Raw genomic sequence first — 21,118 nt, forward strand, 5'->3', positions numbered from 1 at the left:
TCATGTTCACACTTAGTACTAGTGCTCGCTCTCAGCCCGACGACTGCACCGACTCTATGCTGTGCCCCGTCTCCGTGCACCGCCTGTATACCCCATGTGCTCCAACACTCATTAGTAAACTGAACAACACTAGTCCTCGTCACTTCCCCTGTCCAGTCTCCCGTGTAGACGACTAAAAAATACGCCTCGAAATGCCACACCACATACAAGCTGCATGTACACACACACATCAGAATACGATTCCCGTGTCTCCCTTACCCTTTTCTTCTATCCTGTGTATATTGACATGTGTTCGTGCATGTATTCAGCTCTAATGCTCGTGAATCTTGGACTAGTCCTCTTGTTTGTGTTCTCAAACTTTATATTGTTGTATGATCATGATGTGACTCACTACGTTTTGTTTTTAACTTTTACATCTTTCTCATCCGATGCAGTTTCTGTACTCTACGATCTCGAAGTCCTCGCTATTTGATGACAATGATATTTCATTGCTGTCTAAAGTGGGAGAGTTCGATATGGTGAGTACTTGTTAATGATGTGAGTGTGGAAGTCGTTATTACAGTGTTCGATAAGTGTGTTGAGTTGGAGTGTCGCGCTAGCTGAAGTGTATTTACGATCGGATTGACTAGCTAGAGTCATTATTCTGACTGTACGAATGAGGATGAGAGATTATTTCCGAGTCTTAATTCATGTCTTCTACTTGTGTATTGAGAAGCCTGAAGAGTAGAAATGAGCAGAGAGCTCGCTCGCTCAGACAGCACTTCTTGTTAAGAGAGGAGGTATTCGATAGTGAATACTTCCGTAGTCTGATCTTTGTCGAGATTGCTCGAGAGAATGAGAATTGAGTATTCGTTGTGAGAGGTGAATTGAGAGGAGTGCGAGAGAGAGGAGGAAAGTGGAGATGTAAAGGTTTAGAGAGAGAGAGAGAGAGAGAAGGATAGGAGGATAGGAGGATAGGAGGATAGGAGGATAGGAGGATAGGAGGATAGGAGGATAGGAGGATAGGAGGATAGAAGGATAGATGGATAGATGGATAGATGGATAGAAGGATAGAAGAGATGAAGAGGGAGAGACAGGGAGAGACAGAGAGAGCGAGATAGGCAAATAGACAGGAAGCCAGAGAGAGGCAGGCAGAGACAGACAGAAAGATAGACAAAGACAGACAGGCCAAGAGCCATACAGAGGCAGGAAAACAGACAGACTGACAAGCAGAAATACAGATGCAGAAAAAGACAGGTTGGCAGATAGTGATATACAGATGCAAAGACAAACAGACACACAGACAGATAGAGAGGCACATATAGATACAGAGACACACATACAGAGACAGACATATACACAAGCAGATAGAGACAGAGATGCAGAGTGACAGACACAGACATATACACATGCAGATAGAGACAGAGAAAGACCGACAGACACAGACAGAGATAGAGATAGAGATACACTGACAAATAGAGACAGAGACACAGAGACAGACAGATAAAGACAGGCAGAGACACAGAGACAAACAAACACATAAAGGCAGAGACAGACAGACAAGAGACATGCAGACAGATACAGAGAGACATAGAGACAGAGACAGAAAGACAGACAGACACACAGAGAAAAACAGAGACAGACAGACACACGGAGACAAACAAACAGACAGTCACAGACAAATAGAGACAGAGAGGGAGTAAGAGAGGGGGTGAGAAGGGAAGAGAGTAATGGAGAAAGAGAGGAAGAGAAGAAGGAAAAGAAGGAAAGGAGGTGGAGGAAAAAAGAAGGAGAGGGAAAGACAAACAGAAGGGAGGAAAAGAGGGAGAACATATACAAAAGAGGGGAGGAAAAGTGGAAGAAAGAAACGAGGGATAAGAGGGAGGGACAAAGAGTGGGAGAGAGGGATGGGGATAAACCAGGGAGACTGGGATAGAGGAAAAGAGGGAGTAAAAGTGGATAGGAGCTTGAGAAGGTGGGAAGAAACAATTACCAAGCATTTATTAGGAAAACGCTTGGCAAATATGAAGTAGACCCCACTGGTTCTTTGACTTAGAAGACATTGGCACTGCACCTACTCTCTGCTATAGGTTAAGTGTCTAGCAGGGGTTCTCAACCTGGGGGCCATGGGTAAAAAGGGTACGTTCTGGGGGCTACATCAAATCAAACTAAATTTTATCTCACCTACACGTAATTGTTTTTCACATATCAATAAATTTAAATCTTTCGATAAAGCTTTCTTGTACTGTAGCTACTGATACCATTACACTATTCATAACTAGTAATAACTGAATCTGAAAAGATGACAGTCACTGAGCAGAGCCATGGAGATTATAATACATTGATCTGGTGCCACAATGAAAAAGGTTGGGAACCACTGGTATAGAGAAACAAACCAATGCAATACCCTTTCACATTTATAGGCATGTAGGTATTCTTTTGTTTTCTTTTTGTTTTTAGTTTGATTACCTTTAAACATAGCATTAAGATAAGACTATTTGTTCATTTTAACAAGCACATATAATAAAGAAGTGAACCTCTGAATTCTCTGAAAAAATATATTGCACAAAACAGCACAAAAAACACCACAAAGGAAGATAATCTATGGATTTAAAACCATACCACAAGAAAAAAAAAAGAAAATTATAAATAAGCATATAGCTTTAAAAGGAATGTACATCTATCTAGCGAGGATCCAACATAAATCTATCAAATCTGGCAAGATAAAAAAAAAAAAAAAAACTGCACAAACCTTATATGGTCTACATAAGGATTTTACTTTTATACCATTAAAGCTTTAAGAATGTGTACTTCCCTATATAAGATACTATATTGTTTGCAGTAAACAGTTAAATACACACTGCAATAATACCTTCAAATATACAAAAAGAGACAACAACATTCCATGACTTGCACTTCTACCTACCTGCAAACCTCTTTTTCCATATTTTGCCCACTTTACTTCCCTATTTAGAGGCTTATGCCATCCAAAACAAGCTCCTTAGCTCTTCAAATATAACCAGGTATCAAGCTGCAGCCTCTCTCTACCACTTACCTTTCTGCACTGATTGAGTTTTTCTCTGGCATCCTTCAGCTCAGCTGTCGCAGATACAAGATCGTCAAGAAGATGGTGTACAAGTGGAAGCCCATGGGGTGGAAGTGGTTCGCGGTATCCTAAGTCATCTAGGGTTATGCGGACTTCTTGTAAGACATCACTTCCACCAGCCATCTTTGCCAAGTCCCAGACTCTGAGAGAAAGTAATGTCACATCCCATATTACAGTATACTTACACATATCTATACTTATATCTATATCTATACCTTTATTTATCTATCTATCTATCTATCTATCTATCTATCTATCTATCTATCTATCTATGTGGGGGGGTTTGCGGTGTGTGTGTGTGTGTGTGTGTGTGTGTGTGTGTGTGTGTGTGTGTGTGTGTGTGTGTGTGTGTGTGTGTGTGTGTGTGTGTGTGTGTGTGTGTGTGTGTTTGTTTGTGGGTGTGTGTGTGTGTTTGTTTGTGTGTGTGTTTGTTTGTGGGTGTGTGTGTTTGTTTGTGGGTGTGTGTGTGGGTGTGGGTATGTATGTGGGTGGGTGTGTATGGGTATGGGTGTGCATGTGCATGTTTGTTTGAACATCTGTGTGTGTGTTTGCATATGTGCATGTGCATGAATGTGCAACTAACTAACTAACTAACTAACTAACTAACTAACTAACTAACTAACTAACTAAATAAATAAATTCCACTAACTAACTAACTAACTAACTAAATAAATAAATAAATTCCACTAACTAACTAACTAACTAACTAACTAACTAACTAAATTCCACTAACTAACTAACTAACTAACTAACTAACTAACTAAATAAATAAATTCCATGAACTAAAATATATGAGAGAAGTCTTTAACCATAACACATTCATCTAGCCAACTCATTTAAGCCCTCCACCTGAGAATAAAAACATTATTAAAACAAGTGGATGGTTGAAACAACAAATGAAATTAAGTGCATCATAATTTGTTAAGTTAACAGAATCACATTTATATTGCCTCCCTGAAACTCCATGTAATTTGGACTTCAAACTTCAGAACTTATTGTATTTTTTTTAATTATAAGGATACCTTTTTCTAAAAAAAAAAAAAATATTAATAATAAGCTGCAAGCCTTTTTAGACAAATTCTATACCAATACTTCCAAGTGAAGTTGGGATGATATACAAGATAAGATATACAAGATTTTATCCATGTATCTGACTGATTATCAATATTTCACTGTAATCTTCAGATCTTCTATTTCTTTCTCAAACCATTAACTACAAGATTGGTATCAAAATCTGTGGTATAACAGTAATAGTCCAGAATAAAACTGCATCAATTAAAGCTGCTGCTGCCACACTCTGCATTCTGAACTAAAACCAACAAATCTTCAGCACATATATACTAGCAACAATGAACTTGGATTTGTCTTTTAACAGAAAGTAAATCATGCACGAGGTCTGAAAGCCTGATCTTACTAGAATATAGAAAGTGGAGGTTTGTTGCTCTGTATCAGAGCTTTTTTTTGATCTAACGTATCATTTTTTTCTTGTGCTGATTAACAAAGATAGGAGGGGGAGTCACTTTAATTCCTTTACAAGACAGCATTGTTAATACTTCCGAGCAGTCCTATTCTTGATAATTACCCTCTTAGAACAAAAAACTCCCCAGATTATAGATAACAACAGGCAATATTAGTGTTTTGTCTAACTAAAAAAAAATATCGCTATAATGATAAACACAGATTTAAATGCATTCCCAATAATCTATCATATAAAAGAACAAGTCAATAACAAACTACCAATTAAATACGTATTTCTTAAAACGAAACGCTGAGGCCGTTACTCTTATAATTGACATAAAACCCTTTTCTATATCGTGGCATGGCTGATTTCTTATTTCACACTTGTTATTTTTCCTTTACAACATCTTACATGAAACCCACAACATGAAACTCACCTTGGAAGTGTACATTTGATAATCAAAACCTAAAGATTCCGCAGTTCAGGTTTCAAAAGTTTGTTTATTTGTATACATTTGCGGAAGTGTCACAGCTGATGCTAAATTGACCGACATCTTACCGCATTTTGTTTGTAAATTTATTGACAATAACAATATTAATTTTAAAATCACATTCCATCTCCGACGATTGAATATTGACATATATATAATCATGAAAGTATTAAAGTTTTATTCAAAATAAATAAATAAACATAAAGATGAAAGAGGCGGGTTAGTTCACGAGCGGTTTATTTCATTCCATGGCAATTTTTTTTTTTTTCTTAGGACTCCATATCAATAACAAATAAACTGTATTTTTGCAGGTTATCAGTAAAGGAATGGAACTAAATTATTCAAAAAATATGAATGAGTAACTGGATCTGAAGTTTTTACCTTTTATAAGCATTCTTCTCCAATAGATGTGTGATAACCCTATACTCTTTCTTCTTTCTTTCTCCCTTTTCTTTTTCATGTTTTCTCTTCTTTTTTTTTTCTTTTCTTTTCTTTTCTTTTGTTTTGCTTAGTTTTTTTTCTTTTTTCTCTTGTCTTCTCTTCTCTTCTCTTCTCTTCTCTTCTCTTCTCTTCTCTTTTCTCTTCTCTTCTCTTCTCTTCTCTTCTTTTCTTTTCTTTCCTTTCTTCTTTTCTTTTCTCTTCTTTTCTTTTCTTTCCTTTCTTTCTTTTGCTTTTTCCTTTTCTTTTCTTTTCTTTTCTTTTTTCTTTCTTTTTTCTCTTGTCTTCGCTTCCTTTCACAAATAATTTGTAGTTATTAGTATATTCTCACCATCGTTTTTATGAATTGTTATTTCATATCCTTTTATAATTATAAAATGGTATGCAGTCCTATCATCATATTACTGTATCTTCATAATCCCTTTTCATTATATCAATCACCATAGCATTATCAGTTTCATTTTTTCTTTAATTACTTTGCTTATTCACAAAATGTCAGTAACCTCAGTCCTCCCTGATGTACAGTTACAGGGGTAGCAAAGAGACTCGCTTGGAATTGATTTTGTGTGAAAAGTGAAAATTAAAATATTTATCTATACTGTAGTTATGGTTGTGGTTATTTATTGCAAGGGAAAAATTCCAATTTCAACTTTCAATGTAGTTTCAGATTACTTGAAACATGCACAATAATAATAAAATAACAAGTTGCTAATATAATTGTTGGTTTTGTTTTATTTCTTTTGTATAATAGTTTGTCTTCTTGATAATAATTAAGTCAAGCATTTTTAATGCAAAAATTGTGATATTAGATATCCAGGCTCCAAAGATCCAACTGCTAAATATTCATGATGGTTAATGGTTAATGGTTAAAAGCAAAATACATGTGCTAGACATCTAAGGTCATGTAGCACTATAGTAAATGGTAGTGAAGGGTGGTTGAGTTAGTGATTAGTTGTCAAAGTTGGGCAATGGGTTAAGGTTGGGTGAGGTAATGTATAGGGGTTAGATCAAGTGAAGGATGTATATGCATTTGAGGAATGGAAACAGGTTGTCAAAGCAGAAAGTGTGAGAAGTTGTGGGAGGGATCACGAAAAATCGGTCCCATTTGGCTGGGCTAAATAGATTATTTAAAAATTTTGTAGAGATGGGGGTAGTAGAAGGACGGGGGCATGTGGAAGAGGGAGTAGTGTTGAGGGAAGTAGTGTTATGGGGAGGTGGACAATAAGGTTGTAAGGTAGTATAAGGGAGGATGGGGTAGTTGATGAAGAAGGTTGTGGGGGTATAGTTGTTGAAGTTGAGCATGTTGGGAGTAGAAATGTCTCCTGGGGTGTTGATTAGGATGGATACTGTACTAGTCGGCACTGAGGAGGGGGAATTAGTTGTAGTGTTCAGAGCCGTGGTCAAAGGAGAGCCTGGGGTCAGGGAATCGGACGAGTTTGAATTGGTGGAGCTATTTGATGAAGAGGCAAGCCTCATTGCCTCCTATAATGGTATGGTTAATGGTTAATGGTTATTCATTGTTGGCCATGATAAGCCTGGAGTATGTTGGGGAGAGAAAGGGTCCACCCCTCAGGGTCGTTTGAGGGGTAAGGGCTAGACAACTAAAGCAGGGGAATACCGTGCCCATGGCTCCCTCAGGCCGTTCAGGACTGGCACAAAGTCAGCCTTTCATCCTTTCAGCACGGCTCACACCTTAGGAAGTGGATAGTAGAAGGGGTTGGTGAAGGGACAGAAAGAAAAAAGTAGGAGGGGGAAAAAAAGACCATGCAAAATTTGTAGTCGAGGGCTGAGTCCCAAGGTTGGGGAGTTCCCCAGCATTGGGTCCCAGTCTCCGCCTCCTAAGCCCCCCCACGACAACAACGGGCAAGGGATTGGGAGAGAAATATTCATGATATTCAATGAAAATGTATTTAAATTGGGAAATTTTCCCAATGTGGGGAATAAGTTTTAAAATTTGTATTTTTTTATGTGTTTAGCAAAACTCCTCCATAATATTCAGATAATCAAATACTTTAGCCAAATTACTTCATTGCAATTCATCATTACAAGATGCATTAGTTTTGTTACTGACAAACAATCACAAAGCCAATACTTTGAGTTGATATATATATATATATATATATATATATATATTAAATATACTGAACAAATAAAAATCATTGCACTGTGAATGGACAAAAGAAAGAGAAAAAACATTTTCATTATATTTACTTGTCAAAATAGTTACAATATTCACAAAAATACATTTGTAATATTGACTACAGATAATGCATCACATTACAAGGCACCAGATATCATATAAATACACAATAAAAATGCTCAGCAAAAATATATGACTACAAGGTTTCTTGTTTGCATTACAAAGCAAATTTGACAAACCTTAGCACTTGAGATATAAAGGCAATTCTATCTTGGTAAAGCAACAGTATTTCAACAAAAGTGAAATTATTTTCTCAACCTCAATGGCTGAAAACTTTCTTCTAAAACAGTTCCTCTTAAATATACAAAGGCAGTACTGCCTTTGCAACTTTATAACTATCTTCCAATGATACTCACAGATTATAAACCACTCTTTCTTTGAATAACTTGACACTGGCTTGATTCATAGAATAAAAGTAGGTTAAAAATGGTGAGGAAGGGAAAGTGAGAAAGGAAAAGAAGTGTCAGAAATGATACCACTTTCAAAATTCTCATATGCATAAATACATAATGTAACATACATTTTGTGCATCTGTGGAGCACTATGAGATTTACATGTGTATATTGCATAGTCAGGGTTTTCTGAATTACCTTCACTTCATGAGTTTGTTATTTAAGCACCTTCTTATCCAATTCTACCTTTATATCATTGCTATTGAATATATCAAATACAGAGTATTACAAAATACCATTCTCCTAGTTTGTATTCACTACTCTATGTATTTCCTAATAAATATCAACCTTTTCCAAAATACTTCACAAAATCAGTATCTTCCATAATTCTGATGTATGATGCACACATTCTGTATGAAACTAGTCTACTTTCAAATTATTACTTTGATCCAAGACTGATATGTTTCCTCCATCACAGAACAGCTCTACAGAAAAACTACTTGTTATATAAAAATATAGTCCTTCTCAAGTGTCCATTTCTGTGGTTTACATCACAGACACAACAAAGAATTTTGCCCATACATTCACCTTGTTCTACTTTCCAATTACTCTCTTTTTAATTCCATGTCACCTAAAATAGTGGAAAAGTTACACAATCATAAGATATGAACTTTCAATGTGACGGAAGAGAGAAATTTCACCAATTTCATAAATTTGTGCTATTCACCTTCAGTAAATGCTTTACCGATACTTACAAAAAATCACACTAAGGTCTTTTACCTTAGATAATAATGCAAACATCCAAGCTTCATATTCCTAATAAAAAATAAATGCAGTGAAGAAAAAAGAAAGAAAAAAAATGCACAACTACTGCACACAAACAACCAAGCAAACAAATATAACCCAATTTAACTAACCAAAATATAGAGCACTTGTTTTGATGTAGCTTTGACTGCCTTTAGTTTTTCTAAGCTGCAACCTATTCTCTATCCCTTAACATGGCCAGAGAAGCTGCAAATTGTGAAAAGTGATGGAAGATTGAAATATAATAATTTTGCTGATTTTCAAATAACCATGACTGGTACTCACAGCTCGCATTACAAAATATTTACTAATCTCACTATTTAGTCTGTGCATGTCCATCAATCACCTTTTACCTAATGTTAAAACTTATTAGTACATTACAAACCACCATATAAGAATTGCTGGCAATCATAATCATACTGCTATTAATTAATATTAATAATAACTGATATTAAAAAGAACAGTAATGAAATAATAATGGCAATAATGATAGCCACATCTGCTGTAATAATTACATTAAAGGAACTCTCATTAGGACAGGCAATAAATAAATATTCGAAGTAAATGCATACAAAATCATTTATGAATAACACATTGGCAGGATTATCAGAGACAGTCACCATAACAATTATGATCATGGGACAGAAAAATGGATATGTATTGCTGCATAAGTAAGCCATACTTATAGACACAAAGCAATATCCTGCCTTTACTCTGTCTTTTGCTTCTACAATAATGAAAGGCAGTTCTCTAGCTATCCATAAGGCATTCATGATGGAAAACAGAGTCATTCTGTTTTTTAGACTGGGAATGTACATAGAAAGAATACAAACATTCATTGCATTCTTACAACGCAATATATTTACACATACAAAGCTGACTTTACATTTGACTTTCTATTTTTGGCACTTATTATAGCAAAGCTGGAAACTTTGGTTGCACTTTTGATGAAATGACAGGCTAATGAAGTACAGATTTAAAGACAGCGATCTCAAGATGTCAACGAGATAACACAGAACATGTCAAAGAAAGCAACAGTGATAAAGCCTTTACATGATGCTACAGCAGTATCCTTAAAGAAGACAACCTCATAGCTCCTTGTCAATCAACCTGGCAAGAGTCATTCCTCTGGCGTATACTGGCCTGTGTTGTCAACAACCCACAATTCCCTCAGACACTGGCAATAAGTACAGAAATCCAAGAATATTCCTTTATTAGGGAACTTGGAGAGGTAGAGCATAGAATACAATAACATGAGTGGAGAAGCGAAGACATAAAACAAAGTCAGAATTTAATGTTGTGAAGTCATAAGGAGTGGACACAACAGATGTGAGCAAAACCCAACTTATATTGCTAGTTATTTGAGCAAAGTAAACAACACATCTCTTGCAACCAAAGAAGTATGAAATGACTAAATACCATTCAAGGGCTAAAAATGACATGTGTTTAAGACAAAACACATTCATTAACATATGTGCATGTCACAAAGCACTTGTGTGAGAAGTTTGGAAGAGACAACATGGGCCATGCAAACCATGACAATGACAACCCATGACTTCATGCCAAAAGTATGCAATAAAAGGCAGTGATTCCATGCCCTGTTACTTGCACTGTTTATGAACTTCATTTCAATAATGAATTCACAGCCTTCGGACTACTAGCACTGACTCATTATGTACTTACATTTAAAATAAGTTCAAGTTGGAAGGCAAAGGAATGAACATGTTTATCAATTTGGGATATTTTCAGATGACCCACAGTGGAATGTTATAACAACACACATTATGCATATAAATAATGAAATTGTTAATGTTGCTGCTAATGATAATTTCAAGATGAATATGTGTTCTAATGTAGTCATGTGTATGTTTGTGTGTACATGTGAGCTTGTATATATATATATATATATATATATATATATATATATATATATATATATATATATATATATATATATATATATATATGTATATATATATATATATATACATAAAAATAAAAATGAAAAAATGTACATCTGCACTATTCACCATTCCTAAAACTTCCTTAACCCAAAACTTGAAGTAAACGGCAGCATACCAAGGCCAAAATATGGGTGGGGTAGTGAAAACATCCTACCCAGGAAATTTTGGCAAAGATTCTAGGAAATGGAAATGGTCTCCACAGCCCATGACAAGGCTGACGTTTTCATACTATCACCGAGAAAGGTCCGAGGCTTCACTGGATGGACTCACACTATCTCTCTTTTCCATTGGTCGTGGACTTCTCTTCTTCAGGAGATGCTGCCCAAACTGTAACCATGTCAAAGAGGAGCTTAATATTAGATGATAGAAGTAAAATTAAAACACTGAAACTGTCAAACAATATCTTCAAAATATAAATGCAGAAATGATCAGAAGAAGAAGAAGAAGAAGAAGAAGAAGAAGAAGAAGAAAAGAGGATAAGCTCCTGTTCTGTTCATTTAACAATAATTCAACTATATAAATAAAAACTACAAACTAGCATAAATACTGCAAAGTCATAAAGATTAATCCGCAAGAAAGATATATCCACAAGAGTAATCATAAATATACTGAAGATTACTTATCCTTTCTATGACAGAAAAATAAGGAGACTGAACAATCATACAAGTGTTTTAAAAGATCAGAAAAATAAACAAATAAATAAAAAATACACTTACAATAGGTAAGGAATTCGGCACTTCTTTTGGTAAAGGTTTGGGGATTCTAGGGTTAGACTTCTTCAAAACAGGTGTCAAATTTTGTACAGGTGTTTCTGGTTTAGGGGAGTTTCCTTCTTTGAGATTTCTAGGCGTTGGCTTCTTCAAGATTGGTAATAAATTACGTACAGCTTTATCTGATTTTGCTAAATTTTGCTTAGGCAGAATAATTTTGCGGGAAGTTTTCGGTGTTGTTTCTGGAGACGAATCAAAATCATTTTTCTCATCTGTGTCCTTTTCCGGTGAATCAACATGCATCTTGGCAAAGCGTTTCTTTAAGGCTGCTGCAATAATAGCTGCTGGGTCACCTCCAACTGGGGACTTTGCCCTATCCCGTATTGGTGTTCCACCAGGTGATCTGCAATATAAAGGAAATGTTGAAAGCTCTAAGATTATACAACTTTATCTTCAGAGACACTGGAGAACAACACTAAATACAAATATCTCATTTTTCACATCCATTTTCTCTTCCAACTATGGCAATAAAAAATATATATTCAAGTTATCTATTTGATCATTCTCCCTATAATAATATCTCAACAAAGAACAATTTGTATCTATATATTCATATTTTCTCACCTAGCTACACGCTTTAATTTAACTTTGTTCAAGCCTTTAAGAACATCTGCCATGGACACTGCCCCGGAATTGCTGCTCTGATTAACAGGAATATCCATAGGTTCTGTGTGTTTGTTGATGCTGCCTTTGTTCTGTGCAATAAGCTCTGCAAAGGATAGCTTACGCACAGGAGTGTCGGCTTGGGAATTGAAACTCTGGTTGCCTGGTAGTGGTGGTGGTGGAGGGGGAGGGAGTCCTAATGGAGGAAGTGGAGGAGGTGGAGGTGGTGGAGGAGGAGGTGGAGGAGGAGGTGCTGAAGAATTGACTGGAGACCCTGGTCGGTCACCTGGGATAGGAGTTGAAGGTGGAGTAAGTGGCCTCTGGTTCTGACTTAGGATACTGGATATCTGTATGCGTAGTTTTGCGAGCTCATCCTCCAGAGCCGAGATTTTAGCTATGGCTGACGGATCTGTAAATGGTGATGCTGCGTGTATGGTGGAATGTTGAAAAGAGGAATGGTGCATCTGAGCACTGGGAGCTGCATCAGAGGGGTAAGGATTCCTGCTGAATCCCAGGTCCGAAGTGATGCTGAAGGGTGTTGACGAGCGTGGTGATGACTCGCCATTGAGGAGCTCTCTCTCTGCTTGCTCAAAGGCAAACAGGTCTGGGGCTGTTTCGCATCTTGAGAGTATTGGCCTGAAGTTATAGAAATATTCTGTTACTGTTACAAATATTTCACTTATAAGTTAATCAGTAAAACTTGCTGTTAACCCACAGTACAGGATAGCATGACGTACATGTCATGTCTCCGTGATTTTAGCTTATTATCTTTTATTTTTACATGGAAGGCTCCACATGAGCTTAGTCACCAAGGAGTCAATTACTACCTCACTCAAAAACCAGGAAAGGTGAAATCAGGTGAGATCACGAGGTCTAAAGGACTCCTTGGAGGCACAGCACTTGTGGAGATATCTGTGTGTAGAGGCATTTTACAAAACAAAACTACAGTGAATATTAGATTTTCCTGGCAGCATTGGATTAACTAGCTATGAACATACTTCTAATATATGTAACATAATAAGACTGCACAGAACAAGAGTGCTAAACTTATGAACTTTGATTAGCAAGAATACTAAGTAATTACAAAATATTACTAAAAATAGTATCATGGAGGCTCAGAGCAAAACCAAGAAAAAGGCTTCATTACTAATTTGAAGTATTTTTAAAAGGTTAATTACAATACTATTTTACAGCATGAAGAACTTCAAATAATATGCACGTGTTTGTTACATATACTATAAAATCCATTTGTGTATCATTTATCTAATCAATCTTTATTTTGCATATATTGTCTTATAAGGTACACATTAAAAGTTCTCCTGATTAAGGTACATTTTTAAATTATCGATAAATTCCATTATGAAATCACAGACAAAAAATACCATCTAAGTTCCTAAATTCAAAATTTGCCAGCCAGATTAGGAAAATTCCCAAGTCTATCACAGGAAGTATATCTAAATGGACATAGTTGAACTCTGATTCTCATATACTTCATCTCCACTCACCTAAACCTAGAGCGTTCGGTCTCTGCCAGCCATTTTGGGTCGATAGTGCCCTGGGTATGGCCTGAGTACAAGGAGTCGCAGGACTGGCTCAAACTTCGCAGGGCAATAAACCTGACAAGATAAACATCCATAAATTACTTTTACAGAAGTTCAGAGTTGTTGTTTTTTGTGCAAATTCCTTGAGTTACTTGGTGTAGGTTCTAGCAAGAACCCCACTACTGGCTCATTCTAGAACCATCCTCGGACCCTACTCATCTTTTTTCAGCTGCTAAGAACTGAACTTAATGATGGACAGAATTTAATTAGGCTTTCATGATTTCATTACCAATTATTAGCAGTTCATCCTGTATCGGAATTAACTGGTCATCAAAGTTTCTTTTAAACATAACCACAGATATTGAGTAATGTTGCTAATATATTTCAGCAAATTATTAAACAGCCTTGGTCCATTTATCAAGAAGCTTTGATAATGAATTTCCTATAACAGGTACCTCTGGACACTTATCCCAAAATTAAAGCATGTTCTTTCCAGTGTTAATTCAACTGCCCCCCCCCCCCCCACCTCTCTTGGATTTTGTACTAAGTTTCCAATAATAATCCACACATAATTATAAGAAACTATTTTTCTCTGTGTATTTGTTAAAAAAAAAAAAAAAAAAAAAAAAAAAAAAAAAAATACTTCTTTTAAGTCTACCTGAATAATTAAGATGTCAAAGATGTCTAATTATCAGGTGAAAACTAATTGAACCTGTTTGAGTGATATCATACCTTTAATAAAACTTAGGCGCCATAATTGGCACTGATATTCCAAATTTGTAATATTAATGCCAAGGGTTACTTATATAAAATATCAAGCGAGTTATTTAATCATATCAAACCAAGTAGCTTTATTACATCTGATTAAGGTCTTTGGTACTTTACTTAGGCTTTAATGTTTTTCTGCTTTTATGAAATGCATGAATAAAAGCACTGTTTTTTCATAATTTTTCTTTTCTTTCTTTAAACAAAGATGGATCCACAGCCATATAGTCACTAATGAATCAATTACCACTAAGGCTACCTGACCTCACTTATTTAACCCTTTCTTTAAACTTATTATTCATATCTTTACTATAATATTAATCATTATCGTCAACATAATCCAATCAACAACAAGATTACTGACAATAGTAAGAATAATAGAAATAAACTGGTTCAAAACAATAGTAAGAGTAATAGAAATGAACTGATTCACAACAATAGTAAGATTAATAGAAACGAACTGATTCATAAAAATTTAATAAATGGGGTAAATAGGTGTGGTCAGACAGTCCTGGCAACAGACTCCTTGGTAAGTAAGTGCCTGTAGATCTATCTTTAAACAAAAAACATATGCACGTACAAATAAATACATAAGTAACACAAACCTATAACTTATAATATATAGTGCATGTTCCCAGCATTAATGGCTTAGAGTCAAAGGCTTAATCCTAACCTATGTAGATGTGGACATAGTGCCTATGCATAGTTTTTGCATGTTACTGTATTTGGAAGTAAGAAAAATATCATAAAATGAAAACAGGTGTTGCTGGTCGTGCATACACTGAAAATTTTGCATTGGTAAGATTCATAAGCAGTGGACACTTAACAACAAAGTGGGGTTCCATTTGTCACTGATTTTTGATAAATTATTACATTTCCATCATGATGCTCAAATTCAGGTGAACATGACTCAAAACATTTTAATTATACCTTCAACCTTGGGTCTTTTCATCAAAGCAAGTATCAGGGTATCTTACAAAAATGCCATTATTTACTTTTAATTGGTTGGTCGACAAATGTCATCAAACCAATGATTGTTTTCGTTATTAAAAAGGCAACTTACTGTCACAACAAGGCTCTTTTGCAAAGATATATCACAACAAATCATGACTGAAAAGTATTTGCTGACTGAATGAATCATTAAATTAAATTAAATTAAATTAAAAAAAAAAAAAAAGGTAATTGCTGCATAGATTCAAGGTCCATGCTGACCATATAATTTTCCAGAAAAAAAATAGCCATTAAGTTGCAACAATTAAAAATACCACAAAACTTCCGGTTCAAAAATCTTCCAGCAGAAGCATCCCTTACCTTAGATACGGTCTCTCCACGGGCTTCAATGGTAAAACCGAGCCAACAATCCGCACAAAGGATTTTCGGCGTGCTCTTCTTGATGATGTTCGCACCTCCTCCCTCAGTCTGACCAGTAGTGGTCCGAGGCCCACTGCCTGCAAAACCACCCAGGCACTTTCTCCAAAATCTTGCACCAGCTCCTCCACCAGCCCCAACAACATTGCTGGTATGCCACTCATTCTGTAAACCAAGACAGAGCTTTTAAAAAGGAGAGGAAATAAAAAATATACTACATTCCAATAAACACATAACATAAAAATATAATGGACTTGTCCTGTGACTGGGGAGGCACAGAACAAGTCAGTTCAAAAAAGATTTTTAAAAAAAATTGTATTCAATAATTACAAGTGCTTAGGCAAAGTCAAGGGGAAGTCAGGACTGAGAAACTTCACAGATGAACAAAAAGAGAAGGGAATACTAAGAGAAAACTATCTATATAACTTATCTTGGATTATAAACAGAAAGCAAAAGTATAAATTTAAAGAATGAATCAATAAAAAAACAGTAAATAAAGGACATGAAATCTTCGGATTTTGTTACGTAAAATTTTGAAATTATGAAAATACAAAATGAAACTCAAATTTTGTCTGTCTTACTTCTTGAATACGTCATTAAAAAAATCAAAAGATGCAGGTGCAGGATCTCAAAAATACTGTCATAAATAAAACATGAAAATACCTAATAAAAATCTAGTCCAAAAATAATAACTATAAACAAATATTATACACAAACTTAACAAGATATTTGAAAAGAATATCTTTTCATTATATTTGGTTATCAAAATAATATGATATCATAATTATAGTCATATAGGGTAACACAGATATATTTACATACTATGTCCACATGTCCTGCAGTTTTAATATGTACTTATCCTAACACTAATTATGAATTTGCATGTTCTAACCATGCAACGTGGTTTTGAGAATTATGAATCTACAACAGCCCAGACACAAATCAACCTAATCAAGGAATGTTCATAGCAAACATTTTCAAATCTTTAAATAAAGTGAAGGTTTTCTGAATGAACCCAATGTTTGATTAATGGACAGGATAGAATGATATAAGAATGTAAGGATCATTTCAAGGATTTGACAATAGTTAGTAACCCGATAAAACACAATCTCATGAAAAAACACAGATTTGGCATCTATATTCTAACTTCCCTAGTTTTTTTTATATATTACGTGTGTATCATTTAGCTATGATAAATGTCTCATCAAAACCAACAAACCAGGTTAAGTCTACTATCTCTTGTAAAAATGACTCTCTTTTTATTAATTTTAAAAATTATTATTAAATCAGCAAGAAGAAAAACATAATAACAACTTCCAGACATTCACTATCAAGGCAGAAATTCCCGTAATATGATACGGAAACACTAAAAAAAGAAAATTAAAATGAAAAAGAAAAAGAAAAAGAAAATGAAAAAAGAAAAAAAAATATTATATACATATATAAATGCATATACACACATACATGTATATACAAATATATATGTATATATATGTATATTATATATATATATATATATATATATATTATATATATATATTATATATATATTATATGTATATATTATATATATATTATATATATATTATATATGTATCATATATATATCATATATATCATATATTAAATATTATATATATATATATATTATATATATATTATATATTATATATATATATATATCATATATATATTATATATTATATATATATATATATATTATATATATGTATATATGTATATATATATATATATATATATATATATATATATATCATGATTTTCTTCTGGTTAAAGATAATCAAAGGACCTATAGTGTGTGTGTGTGTGTGTTGGGGGGGGGGGGGGGGGGGGGGCAAAAAACGACATCAGGTTTTAGAGTGCTTCAAAAAATACCAGTAAGCAAAAGCAGAGAATAACAAACTATTAAATTGGACTTCAAATCAACAAAGCCCACAGACAACTGTAAAAGAACCTCAAGGACAAACTCTCAGTACAAAAATACATATTGGCATTCAGAAATATTAGGCATGCATACATAGCGTCATTGCAAGATGCTGCTCTCCACGTAGGATTTGTTGTGAACTCTTTTTCTTCCTTTTTGATGTTATTCTTTAACTGAGCAGATAATTTCCTAAATTAGTAAGCATATTTTTTCTCTCTATTTATGATATGGTCATTACATTTTCCTATACTTGATTACCAAAGTATTACGTGCTGCACAGCTTTCTTATTATCAGCTTGTTCTTATTTTCAGTTATTCTGCCTATTGCAGGCAAACTTTACCTTGTACTATATGGCTGTGGGGAGCAAACTATACTGTGTAAAGATTAACACACCTTGTACAATGCAGTACAGATAGAGTACAAGGATAAAAGAGATCGCCACCAATATATTCTGCAAAGTGTCTTTGATCATAGGATTTGAGCTGATCTCACTAATATAAACACAATTTTATCCAGATAGGGGAGGGCATGAAGGGTACAAGGGAAATTGTGGGGTAAAATATGTCAGAAACATACAAAGTAGATCATGATCATCTACTGCGGGGGCTCCAACTCCTCTTGGAGGGACTGCTCCTCAATCCACACCCTCAACAAAGAATCCACCAGATATCTGTGGTAGGGTGGAGCATATTGTCAAATGGGGGGAGTATAAAATATATCAACTAATAATTAATCGAGCTTACACTTTAAAGCAAGGATTGCAAGGGGTAAAGGGTGTACAGCTCTTTTTCCTTTGAATTTCACCCCAAATATCTGTTGTAGGCTCCATCCTGTCATGATTATGTGATGCATTCTTTGTGTTTCACATAACCCCCTGTATTCAATATTTAGTGACCCTCATTTCATTTACATGCTTCACAACTTAGTTATCTTTGTATTTTAACCCACCATCACCCTGCTAACCTTCAAGCTCTGCCCCATTACTGGGTCCAAGACTGTGGAGATAGGGGTTTCCACGGAAAAATTCCTAAATTTATGCAAAGAAAAGAGTCCACCGAGTGATATGATATGGATAATATGAGATACAAACTTGCCATACTAAGCCCACCAACACATATCCTTCACACTTAATGTAATGTAAACTTTTTCAAACTTATACCTATTTCACTACCACAACACTCCAATATTATCATTTGTCAAAACTCCACAAAGTAAAAGCACAGAAACTATGCAAACTTCATAAAAGGACTAGACATATGTTCAGTTTTATCCACTCAATGAAACACAAAGCTAATTCCTCACAAAAAAAAACTGGAAGTGCTCAATATTTTGGACAAATCGTCTCATGCCTTACATTTTATCTCCTCGTCTACCTCCTCCACTTATCCACTCCATATTTCAGAACGATACTGCATGATAACCAATTAATTCCCATACGTCATGCATTATTAGATTTTCCATTACTTTTACATGCAAAAAAATAAAACAAAAAATCTACGAATCCCTCTCCTCGCCCTTCACAGCCTTGACCTGACCATCAGCTCGGAAATCGCCCTTCTAACAACTCCATTTCCCACTAAATACTCTAATCTACTTCCCTCGTGAACCCTACATTAATGAAATGGACTCGTCATGATATGTAAGAACACCCAAGACCCTTATTTTAGGGTAAAATAGCACAGATCCTTACTTATTTTCTTCCCTGGTTTCATCTTTCCCGTCTTCAGTGACATCACTAAACCTAAGCTCCTGACGATCTTATATCAGGATCACGTAACGGCGAATCTTCTCCGATATTTTATTCAAATTTTGTACTTTCAACCGATTCTTTTATTGGGGAATTTTAATCAAGGCAATTGGCATTAATCTATTATATTAATACTTCGAAAGGTGGAAGATTTAACGTATTGTTATAATGCCGTTAGCGAATTTCCACTCTAACGAGTTCTTAGTTCAGACTTGTGTTTCAGATTTGATTTTTTTTTCTCTCATTTTTATGCGTTTTAATCAACAGCTGCGGTTAACCCTTTAGCTGATTACATATAAATATAGACATAGGATAAAAGGAAGAGGGGATCTCTGATAATGACCCTTTCGATAAAGATTTAAAATACTTATCAAATGGGAGATAAAACGGGTGGAAAGTTTTAGCATTAATATGCGGTTCGTGTAACTTGTTCATACTAAGGAGGTTTTCCGACAGAAGGTCCATTTCTTAGAATTGCAAAATATTATGACATAAACTTACAAAGGCAACTTGTTCACTTGTATTGCGTAAGAAAGGACCCAGATAATCGTTGTATATGTTAGTAGATTTGTTATTATAACTAGAGTGTGTAATTGTGTTATCACTGTTATTATTATGGGTATTTGTTAACCTTTCATTATATCAATCTCATTTTTTTAGGTAATGAAGATGATACTCAAAGCAGATACCCTGTACATCCTTTAATAAAGTGAAGATCATGTGACGTAAAGTGTTTTCTTATTCACAACAGGACCTGTATACCAAGTGAATGTAAGGTCTGCTTGTTCCATTTCTCTCCCCAGGCCTTCTCCCTTCCGCATCCTATCCCTGTCTCTGCCTGCCTCCCTTTTAAATTACATACACGTCTAATGTTGTGTCCTCGCAAATTATCTCCCTTGTGTGACTTTTTTTTTTTTCCTCCTCTTCTTCTTTGTCTCTGTTTCTGTTTGTCTGCCTGCCTGTCACACTCTCTCTCTCTCTCTCTCTCTCTCTCTCTCTCTCTCTCTCTCTCTCTCTCTCTCTCTCTCTCTCTCTCTCTCTCTCTCTCTCTCTCTCTCTCTCTCTCTCACCTCATTATTTACATCTTATCTCTACGCGATTACTAACAGTCCATTGAACGATACGATAAGACAACGTGATATAACAGATAAAAAACAAACTTAAAAGAACGTGTAAGGAAAAATAGAGCTCAGGGTGCGATCACTCAAAAACCAAACCACATTCGATTATGTAGTGCTAGAAACAGTCAACGTGATTGCGTGTCCAGGCAATGTCAGATGGCGGTGATATGCGTTCCTTTTCATATCCTATTCTCCCCCACCCCCCATCCTCCTCCTCCCTCACCACCCACCTTTTTTTTTTAAAGCCTCATCCCTATGAACCTCCACCCCACCACCATCCTCTTTAGTCCCCCCTCCCCTCGCCATTCTCCTCCTTCTCTCTCACCAACACTCCTTCCACTCGTTTTCGGTTGAGTCATGTCGGAGCGGCCGTTGTCTGCGCAAACAATAATTTTGGTTCTTATGTTATCTTCAAACGGAGAGTG

The 21,118-nt window shown here is 35.3% G+C and overlaps 2 protein-coding genes across 4 annotated transcripts in view; both read right to left on the bottom strand.

Annotated features, from left to right (window-relative positions):
- LOC125045320 (centrosomal protein of 135 kDa-like) overlaps positions 1–5,234 on the bottom strand; it is a 261,911-nt gene extending 256,677 nt beyond the window's left edge. The window contains exons 1-2 of one of the 2 annotated variants that reach the window (XM_047642534.1): positions 4,981–5,234; positions 3,035–3,227 (exon numbers count right to left, since the gene is read on the bottom strand). In XM_047642534.1, coding sequence (XP_047498490.1) covers positions 3,035–3,208 — 174 coding nt within the window. In that variant the 5' untranslated portion in view covers positions 3,209–3,227; positions 4,981–5,234. The remainder of the gene's footprint in view (positions 1–3,034; positions 3,228–4,980) is intronic. The other variant, XM_047642527.1, reaches the window with a different exon arrangement.
- Positions 5,235–7,663: 2,429 nt separating this feature from the next.
- LOC125039764 (mitochondrial fission regulator 2-like) overlaps positions 7,664–21,118 on the bottom strand; it is a 21,929-nt gene continuing 8,474 nt past the window's right edge. The window contains exons 1-6 of one of the 2 annotated variants that reach the window (XM_047634028.1): positions 19,516–19,673; positions 15,823–16,044; positions 13,711–13,821; positions 12,167–12,841; positions 11,549–11,945; positions 7,664–11,159 (exon numbers count right to left, since the gene is read on the bottom strand). In XM_047634028.1, the coding sequence (XP_047489984.1) occupies positions 11,064–11,159; positions 11,549–11,945; positions 12,167–12,841; positions 13,711–13,821; positions 15,823–16,043 (1,500 nt within the window). In that variant the 5' untranslated portion in view covers position 16,044; positions 19,516–19,673 and the 3' untranslated portion in view covers positions 7,664–11,063. Of the gene's footprint in view, positions 11,160–11,548; positions 11,946–12,166; positions 12,842–13,710; positions 13,822–15,822; positions 16,045–19,515; positions 19,674–21,118 lie in introns of those variants that run through there. The other variant, XM_047634019.1, reaches the window with a different exon arrangement.

The sequence above is a fragment of the Penaeus chinensis genome, chromosome 3 (genome assembly GCF_019202785.1).
Source record: "Penaeus chinensis breed Huanghai No. 1 chromosome 3, ASM1920278v2, whole genome shotgun sequence".
NCBI classification, from domain to species: Eukaryota; Metazoa; Arthropoda; class Malacostraca; order Decapoda; family Penaeidae; genus Penaeus; species Penaeus chinensis.